The sequence below is a fragment of the Pelobates fuscus genome, chromosome 2 (genome assembly GCF_036172605.1).
Source record: "Pelobates fuscus isolate aPelFus1 chromosome 2, aPelFus1.pri, whole genome shotgun sequence".
NCBI lineage: Eukaryota > Metazoa > Chordata > Amphibia > Anura > Pelobatidae > Pelobates > Pelobates fuscus.
Window position 1 is genome coordinate 360,309,207 of NC_086318.1, and position 16,313 is coordinate 360,325,519.

A 16,313-nucleotide genomic window follows, 5' to 3' on the forward strand; every position below is an offset into this window, starting at 1 on the left:
TGTCACGTTTTCTTTACTATAGTTAAGGATAAGGACGTGTTTACTATGCCTATTTCCTTCTTTTTCAATAGATCTTCCCTATACATGCATGAAGTTCATTCTATGTAAGAGCTAATTCTTTTTTCCTTGTAATTCTTCTCAATACATTTCTTTTTCATAGGTTCTGTTGTTCTTTATACACACTCATCTCTGAACAATTCCTTATCATTCTCTTCATTTCATTGCTGTGGACATATTCCAGCCACCTCAGAAGGGGACAACATTCCTGTAGTATAAAGCTGTTGACATCTATTTCCTTTAAAAAAAATTGTATAACTCTTATTCTGCCTTAGGTATATAACTAGTTCTATAAATTCTATATTTGCCCTGCTACACTTGTTGTTTTCTGATTAAGATATGTTGGAAAATGTTCAAGCTCATTTGAGGTACCTCTCCAAATCATAAATATAATCAATGGTTTGCTTATAGGTCACCAAGTATTTGTTCCATAAGTGTAGTCACCATACACATTCTTCCTGCTAAGCTGCCATGAATAAGTTGGCAAAGCATGGTGCAAAGTTGGTGCCCATAGCCGTACGTTTTATTTGGAAATTAAATAGGTAGTCAAAACAGATATAATTATTCTTCTAAACAAAAGAAATCGCTATTATGAAATCTATTTGGATCTTATCTATGTAATTAGCATTCTCTAACGCTGTTCTGACTGACCTGCAGCCCAATTCATGAGCTATATTTGTAAATGTCACTGGTAACTTGAATCATTTTTTTTTTTCCATTCAAACTCTTTCAAGAGGCTTGGAATACTGGAAGTATCTTCCAATGGGATTTTGTCTTTTTCACAAAGGGTTGCAGGAATATGTCTATGCACTGGGATAAGTTGGATCTTAGGGAATTGATCCCTGAAATAATAGGTCTTCTTTGGGAGGTTGTATTTAGTTTTATGTATCTTTTTAAATTCCCTCACATCTTATTTAGGCCATGTAATTATATTTTTTTAATGTGCCTGTGTAATTTATTCTATTTTATATACTCTTTATATCTTCTAATTCCAATTTTGCATTGTAACAATTGAACAATGTTTAGGCAATGTGCCGCTTGTATTTGTAAATCACTTGCACTTTTGTTTCTCAGTTTTTCTTCAATTTTTCTGTATATGTAATAATTTATCTGTAAATCTTTATCCCACCCGAATGTATGTTTGTTTTCACCAGTTTTCCCTATAGAAGTTGAAGTAAAGTGTATATTTCTCTTCTATTTTTTGTCTCCCCCTTCTTTCATAATTTGCTTTGAGGAATCTATTGGTTAATATGATCATATCCTTTTCATGGATTATCTATCAGATACAAACAGCTAAATAATCCCCAAAGACGAGAGAGTGCATTTTAGTATTGTGTTTATGCATTAAGCTGCTGATCTGTTAAGTGTGACCTATTAATAACTAGGACATACTGGATAACATTGGCACATGTCTACCTGAGACAGGAGGCAGCTTTAGCCATGAAGGGGATAGCCAGTGCAGTTTTTTATTCTTTCTTTGGTGTCAGAAAATTTATTTCTCGTGACTCAGTATGCATTACTGGTAAACTGCCAGGCAGCCAACCATGTTTGCCTATAAGTGCTGCTAAGGTTCTTTCATATAGAAAAGGCCGTGGGAAAACCTTATGTAGTGCAAGCATGTTTAATAACCTGATCTTGCTGCTTACTATGTTTTTTGTTTTTTTTCGCTTGATCACCAGAAGTGTGAATTCAGGGAATAAAAAAAAAAACCAGGACAAAAGTCTGAACTGCCCTGCCATATTTGGGACTGTTGAATAGTATATGTGGAACTGCACTCACTCCCACAAATTTAAACCAGGGTGCTTGCTGAGCCGGAATCAAACACCAGATTTCCAAATATTAGTAAAATAATAGGGGTCCAGGCACTCCTTGGTTCAAGACAGGCACTTTATTGAGAACCACAACAGCAACATGCAGCATGTTGCTGTTGTGGTTCTCAATAAAGTGCCTGTCTTGAACCAAGGAGTGCCTGGACCCCTATTATTTTACTAATATTTGGGACTGTTGACCATTATACTAGAACTGTAATAGTAATATCTGATCATTTGTTCTTATATGCAAAGCATAATAATTTATCTTCATCCTATACATCCTATGGATCTGGCAACCGCAGCAGTTTGCAAAAATGACCGCAGCTTTAAGACTACTCTATTATTAAACATGTCACAGCAGGAGTCTTTGCTTATCTCTACCTATACAAGTACTTGTACTATCTTGAGGGGCTGTACAGCAATAACCTCTCAGAATAATAATAAATGTGGCTCAGAATTTAATTCCCTGACTCCTCATTTATGACTGTAACGGTTTAGCTTTGGGAAAAAAAAAGGCAAAGTTTCATTTAAAAGCTTTGTTCCATTTTCTAGAGTAAAAGCCGACAACTGAAATGCAAGTCTCGGAATCCACTGCTGTGTGAAAGAAGCATGACTGTCCAGCAATTTATGGAATAATGCCTGCACTACTACCATTAAAAGTATTAGGGGTTTCACGATTGAGTAATTTTGTAATCTTGGCAGAGCTCACTGCAGAAGCTGCAAATCTAGAGGGGTTTACTGCAAGTGTAGGGACTTTGAATGTAACTTTTTCGTTATCGTTCTTTTTTTATTTATTCATTTTTAATATATGTCTTTGTGTGATTCGGAAAATTCCATATACAGTCCAATAATCCCATCTGCGTACCAATTATTCAGTAGGCCATGGGATAGGTAGAAGACTAGGCCATATCCCAGTGAGCCTATCCTTCTCTATAATGTACCAGGAGCTGACAATTTCTTGCTTTGCGTCAGAGCTTTTCTTTGGCTGTGTGCCAGTAAATATTTTCATATATTCCAGCTCACGACAGAAGGTGATTCTAATTCAAATGGAGGAAGTACCCTTTATAACTGTTTGCAATATCTTCTTTGTTGGTATTAGTGATTTATTTGCTAGCATGTCCTGATCTGAACTGCATTCTAGTATTCTAACCAGTTTTGTCTCGACCATTGAATGTCATTGAGATTTTTGTATGCTTTAAAGAGCTCTATGGATTTCGTTATCTATTACAGGGACAAAGGCTTTGCAGGGCAATATTTGGTGTGTTTCGAGACTTTATTACAAGGCATGTAAATTAACATTATTAATGTGATTGGGGGGTTATTTTTCTAATAGTGATGGTGTACAGCATTATTTTAAAGAGGAATTAAGGTCCTGTGATTTTTAATATTGTATTAGGTTTGTGTAATGTATTTAACAAATGTTAATTTGTGATGTGTGGAAAATAAAATCACATCTGAAGATGCTCACGGATCTATCCTGAAACCGAGAGCCTCGTTCTTGGCTCCCTGCTGATCACTGTTATAAGATCTGCCCTTTTCTTTAACAATGAATCTATTTCTCCACCTCTAATGCAATGTGTGCCTTGGTTGTGCCAGGACTGAACTGGATTGTGAGGCTAATCGTTTAAACTTTAATATATTTAAAAGAAAAGTTATAGATGTTTAACTGCTTTATTCAATAGGGTTTTTTTTCTCAGGAAGAGACCCACATTTTTCTTTCAGGAAGATGCTAATTCCATTTTTTTTTTTCAGTCTGCACTTTTCTAACATTTACCAACTAACCTCTGTACTGTTAGTCCATCCCACTCAGCCTGCACTGACTATTTTTTCAACACATGCACTTTGTTTAACCCCTTAAGGACCAAACTTCTGGAATAAAAGGGAATCATGACATGTCACACATGTCATGTGTCCTTAAGGGGTTAATACAAAACAGAAGGTCAGCGCTAATTAATACAGGAATATTAGATAGGCAGCAGCCCCAGCAGAGGGAATCCCTCAAAACCCTTTGGAGAGAACAAGAAGAACAAAAGAAAAAGGAAGGGCTGCACCACAGGTAAACACTAATAGTACAACTTTTTTGGCACAAAAGCAGAAATAGACCTGGTGCATAAGTCTTATAATCCAAAAAGGAAAAGTCAGTGCTTGATAGGATGTACTGTCCTCAATTCAACTTGACCATAGATAATATGGAAGACAAAAGACAGGGATAGGTGATAGTGTAGCTTGAGTACAGTCTTTTATATAAGGAAAAGGTAACCATGGGACACTCACATTTGGAAGGGCTATAGCAAGCTCTAGCAGTATAGGCGTACAGCGGTATAATCGGTATAATCCCCGCTTTAAAGGATAAACGGCAACTGTCAACCACGTTCACACAAAGATGATATCAAAGACAGGAGACAGGAGCTGGTGATGGTGCAGACTGTATAATTCAATCAGATAAAAGTATAAGATAACGATGGAACACTTGCATTTAGAAGAGCTATAGCCAGCTCTAGCAGTATGGGCGTACAGCGGTATAATCCCCGCTTTAAAGGATATGCAGCAAATGTCCACCACATCCACACACACAGAAAGGAATAAAAAAGGCAACAGATAGTGCTCTCAATAAAATCTAGTAATATCTAATAAAATGAAGTAAAATTATAATTACAAGGATAGAGCAGGCTGACTGCTCTATGAACACAGCATTGCTGGCATTCCCACATTGGGATTACTTGAAGTATAAAACTAAAATTGCCAGGGAAAGTGCATATAACAAAGGAGATTGGCACAAAAAAGTGATCAAAAACCCTTTAATAAGTTAAAATATACAATATTAAATGTCCATAACGCGTTTCACCTTTACAGGCTTTATCAAATGGAATAAAAACTTGCAGAAGAGGATAAAGGTCTAGCTGACTGCCTCAATGAATATATTTGTTCGGTATTTACAGATGAAAATGAAGGAGAGGGACCTCAGTTAAGAAAAAGGATAAATGAGTTATTTATTACACATGAGTTTACAGAGGAAGAGGTTCTATTTCAACTGTCAAAAGTAAAGACAAATAAGTCAATGGGACCTGATGGAATACACCCAAAGCTATTAAAAGAGCTTAGTGGTGTACTAGCAAAACCATTAACAGATTTATTTAACCAATCATTGATAACAGGAGTAGTCCCAGAAGATTGGAAGTTGGCGAATGTTGTGCCCATTCACAAGAAAGGTAATGGGGAGGAGTCGGGCAACTATAGGCCAGCAAGCCTTACTTCAGTAGTGGGGAAAGTGATGGAAACCATGTTAAAGGATAGGATTGTTGAACATCTAAAAACACATGGATTTCAAGATCAGAGACAACATGGGTTTACTTCAGGGAGATCATGCCAAACTAATCTTATTGATTTTTTTTGATTGGGTAACTAAAATTATAGATCAGGGTGGTGCAGTAGACATTGCTTAGCTAGATTTCAGTAAGGCTTTTGACACTGTTGCACATAGAAGGCTTATCAATAAACTGCAATCTTTAAGTTTGGATTCCAATATTGTTGAATGGGTAAGGCAGTGGCTGTGTGACAGGCAACAGAGGGTTGTAGTCAATGGAGTATATTCGAAGCTTGGGCTTGTCACCAGTGGGGTACCTCAGGGATCTGTACTTGGACCCATTCTCTTTAATATTTTTATTAGTGATATTGCAGAAGGTCTTGATGGTAAGGTATGTCTTTTTGCTGATGATACTAAGATATGTAACAGGGTTGATGTTCCAGGAGGAATAAGCCAAATGGCTAATGATTTAGGTTAGCTAGAAAAATGGTCAGAGTTGTGGCAACTGACATTTAATGTGGATAAGTGCAAGATAATGCATCTTGGATGTAAAAACCCAAGGGCAGAGTACAGAATATTTGATAGAGTCCTAACCTCAACATCTGAGGAAAGGGATTTAGGCGTGATTATTTCTGATGACAACCTCCCTGGCGGTATGATTATGTCAGGAATTTTGTACCAAAAGCGGTACTATTTTTTTGCATTTGAATTACCCGCCCAGTTCCGCCCCCATGTCAGGCATGTCAATCAAATTTTAATTAATCAAATCACATAATTACGTTAAAAGATTATTTAAATATACATGTAGAATTTTAATATATATGCATTTATAGGTATTTAAATTCTACGTGTATACTAATGTAATCTTTTATGTAATTATATGTATTTATCTATATATATATATTTGCGGTTATTTGTATTTTATATATATATAGATATATATAGAATGTCATTCTAAGTGTATTTTGTTACCGATATATATATATTAATAACAAAATACAGTTAGAATGAAATTACATATGCATATATAATTTATATTAAATTTTGTTTCAATATTTTATTTATTTATTTTATTATTTTATTTATTTATTATTTTAATTATACGTATTTATATGTAATATATATATATGTACATCTATTATATATATATAATATCTATACATATTATATATGTAACGTCATTCTAAGTGTATTTTAATATTAATATATATACTTACTTAATTTATTTTTACACTTGTCTTTTATTTTATTTTTTTATACTTCCCACCAGCAGGGGGACTGTCTGATATTTCAAACAGTCCCCCTGCTGGCAGATCCACAGCCAGCTATAGAGGGCCATGTGATCGCTCTTTGAGAGCGATCACATGGCCCCCGGGGGCCTGATTTGCCGTGGGAGGGCTGCCTGGGCTGTGAGGCAGTCCTCCCGAAGCGGATCGCGGCGGAGGTAAGTACATCTTACCAACGGGGGCTCTGTTATCTACCCCAAGCGTGACTCGGGGTTACCGCTTCTGGCAGCGAAAATTAACCTCGAGTCACGGTCGGGAATACCGCCAGGGAGGTTAAAGGTAGGCAGACAATGTAATAGAGCAGCAGGAAATGCTATCAGAATGCTTGGTTGTATAGGGAGAGGTATTAGCAGTAGAAAGAGGGAAGTGCTCATGCCATTGTACAGAACACTGGTGAGACCTCACTTGGAGTATTGTACGCAGTACTGGAGACCGTATCTTCAGAAGGATATTGATACCTTAGAGAGAGTTCAGAGAAGGGCTACTAAATTGGTTCATGGATTGCAGGATAAAACTTACCAGGAAAGGTTAAAGGATCTTAACATGTATAGCTTGGAGGAAAGACGAGACAGGGGGGATATGATAGAAACATTTAAATACATAAAGGGAATCAACACAGTAAAGGAGACTATATTTAAAAGAACAAAATCTACCACAACAAGAGGACATAGTCTTAAATTAGAGGGACAAAGGTTTAAAAATAATATCAGGAAGTATTACTTTACTGAGAGGGTAGTGGATGCATGGAATAGCCTTCCAGCTTAAGTGGTAGAGGTTAACACAGTAAAGGAGTTTAAGCATGCATGGAATAGGCATAAGGCTATCCTAACTATAAGATAAGGCCAGAGACTAATGAAGGTATTTAGAAAATTGGGCAGACTAGATGGGCCGAATGGTTTTTATCTGCCGTCACATTCTATGTTTCTATGTAACTTGGCTATATGAGTTTATATGGGGATAACAGTGTTTAAAATTGGCACCAAAATTAGCATTATCCAATCGCAATTCAACATATTTAAAAACATTTTGAAAGTATATAATTGGTATTAAATTATATTCTTAGTGTAGTACAGAGGTTAAATATCATACATTTTATACAAAACGAGGGTTATATTAAGTGAAAATATCATTGGGAAGTTGGTCTCGTGATGCAAGGGTGTAATTGGTCGCAATGCTACATGGAATATGTAGTAAAAGATTACATAGCCGGTGTGGATGCTGTCGGCCATATTGTGAAGGGCAAGAGGCAAATTGCGGTGGCCATATTGTCAAGGTCAAATAGTGGCCGAAAATAGCGGGGGCCATGTTGGGGAGGTCTTTTTGACAAGGTTCCTATTAGGTGGGAGATAAAGTAGCTGCAAATAACGGCAGCCATATTGGGGAGGGCAAGGATAGATTACAGCTCCATTGGGGGAGTGGTGCAGATAGAAACAATGAATATATTAATACAGGAAATAATTTACATAAATACAAACAATAAATAATAATATAAAAGGAGAGTATTAGGATATTAAGATGGAAAGATAAAAATATAAAACTACTGATATTTATAAAAAAAATTAGACAGATCAAAGTCTGTATTTAGACCACAAGGGTTTGTAAATTATATACCCATTCCATTTCTGTTTTACCAAAAATATGTATAATATTCCCTTCTCTCTGGAATTATACACTTTTTAATACCTATACATTTAAAACATTTTGGGTCACTGTTATGTTTAATAAAATGTTTAGACACTGAATGGTTTAGTTTTTTGATATTTGTTCACCTAAATGTATTTTAAGACTTCTTGTAGTCATTTCTACATATTGGAGGCCACAAGGGCACTCCAGTAGGTAGATTATATTTTTTGAATTACATCCAATAAAGTCATTTATTTTGTATGTTTTATTTTTTGTTCTATTGGATGCAAATTGAGTTACTTTAGAAGGGACAGATGGGTCAGTACTTTTACACACTATACATCGTTTACATTTGTAAAACCCTTTGGCTTCAGGTAAAAAAAGAAGTTAGTGCATTTTTTGTCTTAATTTCTCTAGTGAAATTGGAGGTTAAAATAGATTTGAAGTTAGGAGCTCCTCTGAATATTATGTTTGGTTTTTCAGGTATAATTTGCATAAGGGTCTTGTCTTGTCTTAATAGGTGCCAGTGGTTTTTTATAATTTTTTTTTATTATTGAAATTAGAAATGACTGGAAGGGGCAAAGTGTCTTTAGTGCATTTGGTTTTGTATGTTAAAAGTTAATTTCTTTCTCTTTTCTTAATGGTATCAATTGTTTTGTTTAAGTCCGAAGATGAGTAGTTTTTTTTTTCAATGAATTTGTGCTTTAACCCCTTAAGGACCGAGGACGGCTCAGGACCCTCATCGGCATTTTTCTTGAACCGTCCTAACGGTAAGATGTACTTACCCGATCGGCGTCGTTCCCCCGGCGGCGATCGGCGGTGCTCCCGGTGTGGGGAGACTGCCTGCAGCCTAGGCAGTCTCCCCATGGCGGATTAGGACCCCTGTGGCAATGTGATCGCTCAACAGAGCGATCACATGGTCACAATAGGTGTCCATGTGTCTGCCTGCAGGGGGACTGCCTGTGCTGACAGGCAGTCTCCCTGGTAGTGTAAAATAAAAATAAAAATTAATGTAAATGTTAATAATAAAAAAAATATATATATATCATATAAAGTCACACTAAGTTGTTGTTTTTTATATTAATATGTACATATATTAATATAAAAATACACTTATAATTAAATTACACACGTATATATATATATATATATATATATTGTATATATATATATTGGTATAAATATGAATAATAAGTAATTTAAATTATAATTTTTTTTAAATAATACAATTTTAAAAAATATATATATATCTATATGAAATTTTATTCTATCTGCATTTTGATATTAATATATATATATATATATGTCAAAATACACTTAGAATGAAATTGTATATTTATCTATGTATACATAAATAAATAAAAATAATCTGAAATATACATATGTCCATATACAAAATTACATAAATAATTACATACATATACACGTAGACTTCAAATATATAAATATGCATATATATTTAAATTCTACGTGCGGATTTATGTAATATTTTTACATAATTAATTTTATTGATTGCAATTTGAGGGACCTGCCTGCCAACCCAGGCCGAAAGTCCAGAGAATGTAATTTGTTTGCACTGTATTTTACCCTGTAACGTTCTATGACACCCTAAAACCTGTACATGGGGGGGTACTGTTTTACTCAGGAGACTTAACTCAACACAAATATTAGTGTTTCAAAACAGTAAAACATATAAAAAAAATGCAAAATACTTCACTTCACTGACAATATCATCGCTGTGATATGTTTTTCTGTTTTGAAACACTAATATTTGTGTTCAGCAAAGTCTCCTGAGTATAACAGTATTTTATAGCGTTTTTGAAAGTTACAGGGTCAAATATATGGGTCAAATATTTTTTTCATTGAAGATGGCCAGGTTGGTTACGTTGCCTTTGAGAGCGTATGGTAGCCCAGGAATGAGAATTACCCCCATGATGGCATACCATTTGCAAAAGAAGACAACCCAAGGTATTGCAAATGGGGTATGTCCAGTCTTTTTTAGTAACCACTTAGTCACAAACACTGGCCAAAATTAGCATTCAATTTAGTTTTTTACTTTTTTCACACACAAACAAATAGGAACGGTAACTTTGGCCAGTGTTTGCGACTAAGTGGCTACTAAAAAAGTCTGGACATACCCCATATTGAATACCCTGAGTTGTCTACTTTAAAAAAAATATGTACATGTGGGGTGTTATTCTGAGATTTATGACAGATAATAGTGTTACAATGTCACTATTGATACATTTTTAAAAATTTATGTTTTGAAACTGCAATATCCTACTTGTACTTATAGCCCTATAACATGCACAAAAGCATGTAAACACTGGGTATTTTTAAACTCAGGACACAATTTTGAATCTATTTAGCAGTTTTTTTCTTTTGTAGATGAGTAAAAGATTTTTCAAGTAAAAGTAAAAAAAAATGTATTTTTTTCAATTTTTCATCATATTTAAAAAAAAAATTAATTAAATTACACGAGATTATATAAATAATGGTATGTAAAGAAAGCCATTTTTGTCCTGAAAAAAACCAATATATAATTTGTATGGGAACAGTAAATGAGAGAGCGGAAAATTACAGCTAAATACAAACACCACAAAATTGTAAAAAGATGCCTGGTCGCAAATGTACAACATCGCAAAAACAGTCCGGTCCTTAAGGGGTTAAAAATCAGCTTGTTTTGTTTGCAATTTGTTTACCTGGGAAATACTCAGATGAGTTATTGGGTTCTACTATGATTGCCCACATATTGTGATAAGGGCAATAAATCCTATTTTATTGACCACATTTCTTCATGGAATATGTAATTTTTTTTGTTAAATGCAAAGGATGCTAAGGTGTTAATGATTAAAGAGACACTCCAGGCACCAAAACAACTTCATCTTAATGAAGTTCTTATTGTGCCAAAAGATCCCTGGAGGCTTTCTTACCTCAAGCGGTTAAACCTTTCTCAAACTGTTTTACCCTACAGTTGCCTCCAGCGCTGGTCTCCACATTCCCCCTGGCGGCTTCCGGCTTCGGAATTTTCTGATTCAGGGAGCACCGAGTGCCGCTGGGCAGGGACGCCACTGTTTGGCAGTCAGCCAATCACTGACTACCTATTTACTAAACTGGCTTGGATAATGTGCATTTATTTGAAAGCCAGTTTAAAATGTAATTTAATATACAGGATAGTAACTTTAACTCAGCCTTTGGCTATTACTTATTCCCCTTAATGTGTTGTAAAGTATAGTCTCTATAATCTCACTGTGAGTGACAATTTCTACATGCACTCATGGCATGTCATGGTTCACTTGTTATGTTTATATGACTCTTGTTTCTGTCTGTGCTTAATGCATGGTTATCTTTGAAAGGTCTATATTTTTTCTTTATCAGTGCATCATTTATTAACTACAGACATGTTTTTTCCTTTGCAGTTTTTGGGCATTCAACACAGACAAAATTAGTAACTTGACTTTCCTCCTGAAAGCCGTTAATTATCGGGAAAGAGTTCTCCAACGTGGATTAGCAGCCAGACTTTATCAGAAGGTAATGTATTTTAATTGCATTAAATGTGTTTGCAATGTCTGATTTAGCCAAGTTACTTGATAGGTAACTTTTTAAAGATATAATACTGCAATCTTACAGCACTTTCTCTGCTGCATAGAATTATCAGCTATCAACATGCATCCTTAGAATTTTTTTTTACTCATATTGTACATGCAAACCAAGAGTATACACATAATAAACAAGAGAATAATCAGGATGGTCATATGCCATTATGTGCTTGCTGGTGGTAGCATACCTACCAATTGTCCCTATGTTGTCCCTTCTTTCTTTCTCTCTCTCTCTCTCTCTCTCTCTCTCTGTCTCTCACTCACTGTCCCTCTTTTCCATGAGCTCCATATTGCTGAGTGTATAACAGAACTCCACAGCAATATTACCCATAGTAATGCGTCTTTAAACTACAATAAATGTGTTTAGAAATCAGTCTGTGTTCTAAATAACATTTTAGTTGCATTCATTGTTAGCAAGTCATTTAAAACATCAACCCTTAAAATTTTAATTTGAAATGTTGGGAGGTATCTAGTTGGCATTATGGGAGAGCAAGTCATTTGTTTTATGAACCGCCAGCACATTGTAAGTTGGGGTGGTTTTCATTAAAAGGTTGGAATATGAAAACCTATTACATGTTGTGACATGGAACCAGATGCAGGCAAGTGATAATATAATTATTTATAATATTAAACCTGCTGAACTATTTAAATAAAAGAAAACGCTCATTTTATTATGATTGGCAGAAATTCATGTAAAATGTGTTACATATTCTAGGCCCAAATGACCGCTAAGCTTTAAACCTATGTGGAATACAAAGCAGTTCATGCAATGGAAATTATGGAGAACTGGCATGAGTATAGCAAATTGTATGCCAGAACAGCCAGTCTGAAACAAAAGGCTTTATTGGCTTAAATTTGCAATTCCCTTACCTTGCCTACACAATTCTTAAGTTTAAAAGAATGAAGCCTGTTGAGGTACTAGAACAGTTAACAGTGGGAGGTTTAGACATTGACCTTGAGAACTCTTTTAGAAATGATTGTTTCTTAGGTTAACCAGACAGATTACCTGAGTAAGTCATCAATAGAACAATGTATTCTTCTCCCTGTGGTAGTTAAAGAATTGAAAGAAATATGATTTGTTTTGTTTTGGGTTTTTTCTAAATTTCAGGGATTCTGTTCCTCTTCTTTTATTACACTAAATCCACAATTAAAATGTTTTACTCTAGTTGTGTTTTGAAGTATAACAGTGAAACAAAAGCTCATGTTTGTAGACATTGAAACCAGGCTTGGTATCATCCGAGATTGTATTGTGAAAATATTTACCACGAATACAGTAGCCGTTTGTAAAAGATCAGTTTAGGTCATTACCCCTTTCAGCTAACAATGCACTGGTTATAGATCTAGTCACAGTTCTATTTCTAAGCAGAAGAGGACATCATACAATAGGGAACTAAGAGAAGACTCCATTAACCCTGTAAGCACCTGAGGGGTGTGCAGTGCGTCGCTGTGCAATACAATGGAATTACCTTTAGCTCTCAAAGGGTTACAATATGTCAAGTAAGAAAGAGAAACAGATCACTCTGCTTATCTACATGGCCTTTAGTCTCATGGTTTTATAATAACAAAAGGTACATCAGTCATAGCTTTAGGGTGAAACAGATGACTGAATTGACATTAATACAAGGTGCCTTTGTGTAACTATGTTAAACATGTAGAAATATTTATCTTTTTTTTTATAATCTCCTCTCTCGTCTTAACTTCAGTTTGTACAACATTATTTTTTCTTTAGCAGTTAATGTTTAAAAAAAGCCAATTTGGAATAGATTTTTTTTTTCTTTTTTCTTTTTAGCTGATTGGAAAAATGTTAGAACTTCTTCTCCACTGTTTCCTCCAGCGTTACTTTCCTTGCCTCTTTAGGCCTCACACACTTTATTTGAGCTCATACAATTCTGGTCTCAGGCAGCTTACCTCCGCTGGTGAGCTTTCTGAAGTCGCACTCTAATTTAAAACTGTCACTTTGTATCATCACTTCTCCACATGGGTGAAGTTTCTAGAAATACCCGCCCAATTGAAGAATTCTGTTTGCCTTCTCAACCCCTGGAACACTGTGTATCACAATTATATAGCCATCTTTTAGCAATCTCAGAGGGTTCTTCATCTCCCTACTATACAAAGCTTTTGAGAGCTTGACCTTCGCAAAACTCTTGATGATCCCCAATAAGGTATTCCTTCAGACCCACAAGTCCTCTATCTGCACCTGCTAACATGGGTCAGGATATAAACTACTCACCCTCACATACCGCATTGCCTCAAAATTAACACACATGTATTCCTCTGTTGATCTGGAATGTTGGCGTTGCAAGAGAGAATTAAACAATGTCATCCACATATGGTGGCGAGATGTCCTTAAATCAAGCCGTTTTGGAATGCCATCCATACGTTATTTTACAATTAGTAGACACCTGGTTTCTATTTGATGATGAAGCCTATCTGCTCCACCTTATTCATCTTCACATGCAATTGTATCAAAGGTCCATCTTACCCCATTTGATCTACGCCACCTGCAGCCTAATTGCCATTATCTGGAAAAGATAGCAGGCACCCTCCATATTGGACTGGGTTCTTAGAATGGAAGAAATCCGCTCATGTGAAGAGCTCATATTTGCTGCCTCGGACAACTACCAATGTTATAGTAGCACCTTGTTACATTGGATTCAGTGGCTCTGTGATGGTGGCCTCTGGTTGAAAGGACAGACTGGGTCATTGACTGTCTCTCCTCCCTAGCCTATAGACATGATCCTTTACCGCTGGTAGTGTGGTCTTGTTTGGTCTTATTGTACACTCACATGCTTCTACATTATTGTACATTGTTAATTGAGCACAAATCACCTTTTTTTGCACATAAACATTTAGGGATTTATTCAATGCTATCTGTAGTAAATCCTTAAATTAATTGCAAAAAAAAGTCTAGAGAATTTAATTTGCTATCACTATATTTAACCCTGTAACTTTCCAAGACACCCTAAAGCCTGTACATGGGGGTACTGTTTTACTCGGTAGACTTAGATGAACACAAATTTTAGTGTTTCAAAGCAGAAAAAACATATCACAGCGATGATATTGTCAGTGAAGTGAAGTATTTCGCATTTTTTTTATATGTTTTACTGTTTTGAAACACTAATATTTGTGTTGAGTGAAGTCTCCTGAGTATAACAGTAGCCATCATGTACAGGTTTTATAGTGTTTTGAAAGTTACAGGGTCAAATATAAGGCTTGAATTTTTAATTTTTTCAATTTGCCAGATTGGTTATGTTGCCTTTGAGAGCTTATGGTAGCCCAGGAATGAGAATTACCCCCATGATGGCATACCATTTGCAAAAGAAGACAACCCAAGGTATTGCAAATAGGGTATGTTCGGTCTTTTTTAGTAGCCACTTAGTCACAAACACTGAGCAAAGTTAGCGTTCATAATTGTTTTTTGCATTTTTAACACGCAAACAAATATAAATGCTACATTTGACCAGTGATTGTGACTAAGTGGCTAATAAAAAAAGACTGGACATACCCCATATTGAATACCCTGGGTTGTCTACTTTAAAAAAAAAAATATATGGTTTGATGGGGGTAAATTACATTGGCCGGCTTTTCAAAAATGTCCCAAATAGGACATGGGTGCACGATGACCAGCTGTGAAAATTCCAAGTTGGAAAACTGGAATGCGCACCCTCCAAATAAGGTATTTTAGCCCCCAAAGAACCCGACACACCTATACATGGGTATCACTGTACTCAATAGATGTTGGTAAACACATATTGGGGTGTTCTTTGGCTGTAACCCTTAAAGTTCTCAGTACATGTATTCTTAAACTGCTATGTGTGTCAAAAAAATTACCAATTATATTTTTGTTTTTTACATTTGCCATAGATGGTGGTAAAATGGTTGCATGAAAAGAGTCAAAATACCCCATGTTTAATGCCTTAAGTTGTCTTCTTTTAAAAATATATACATTTGATGGCCGGACGCATAATCTTAGGGCTCCAGCAACATTGAGCGCAAACAAGCAACAACCGACCGGCCCGTCAACGCTGGCAGCACACGGTGACCAGAATCCATCTCAAAAAATCAAGCGGATAAGAATGATACCAGTCCGGCACCAAAGTGAAGCGGAATGGCCCGGGCCGACTATGCGGCCTGTAGTTGAGCGGAAACCAAGGCCCGAGGGACCGACGCAAAAGCTTAAACGCAGCATAGCCCTGCTGCCCCCCCCCTCTGGACCGGCGGGGGATATCCCGGGCCTCGACGGGGGCGAATACCCCTGCAACCAAGCATGACCGAGCTGTGGCACCCAAAGCGAGACGGGCCAGCCTAGGCCCAGACAAGATGGCGGCTCACACTCAGCCATCTTCAACCCGCATGCAAATTCAGCCTCCACGGCATACATGGGAGTTCCATGACCAGATGCGCACCGGCCTCTGGGCCAAGCTACATACCCAGAAGTGGACATTCCGAAGGGCGATGAGAGAGGTAGAAGCCTGGATCCGCCCAGCAACCCGGAGATGCCTAAACGGGAATGCCCCTCGCGCACCCAGAAAGGCTCTCGGACAGCGCCGATGCCGGAGAACAACAAAGCCAGGTACCCGGGGCCCCAGCGGGTGCGTTCCCACGCCTCAGGGAGAGACACGCCATCCCACGC

General features: G+C 36.5%; 1 protein-coding gene across 1 annotated transcript in view; it reads left to right on the forward strand.

Moving 5' to 3' along the window:
• ACOXL (acyl-CoA oxidase like) overlaps positions 1-16,313 on the forward strand; it is a 447,901-nt gene that overhangs the window by 314,606 nt on the left and 116,982 nt on the right. Inside the window, exon 15 of the mRNA XM_063443672.1 lies at positions 11,501-11,612. Coding sequence (XP_063299742.1) covers positions 11,501-11,612 — 112 coding nt within the window. The remainder of the gene's footprint in view (positions 1-11,500; positions 11,613-16,313) is intronic.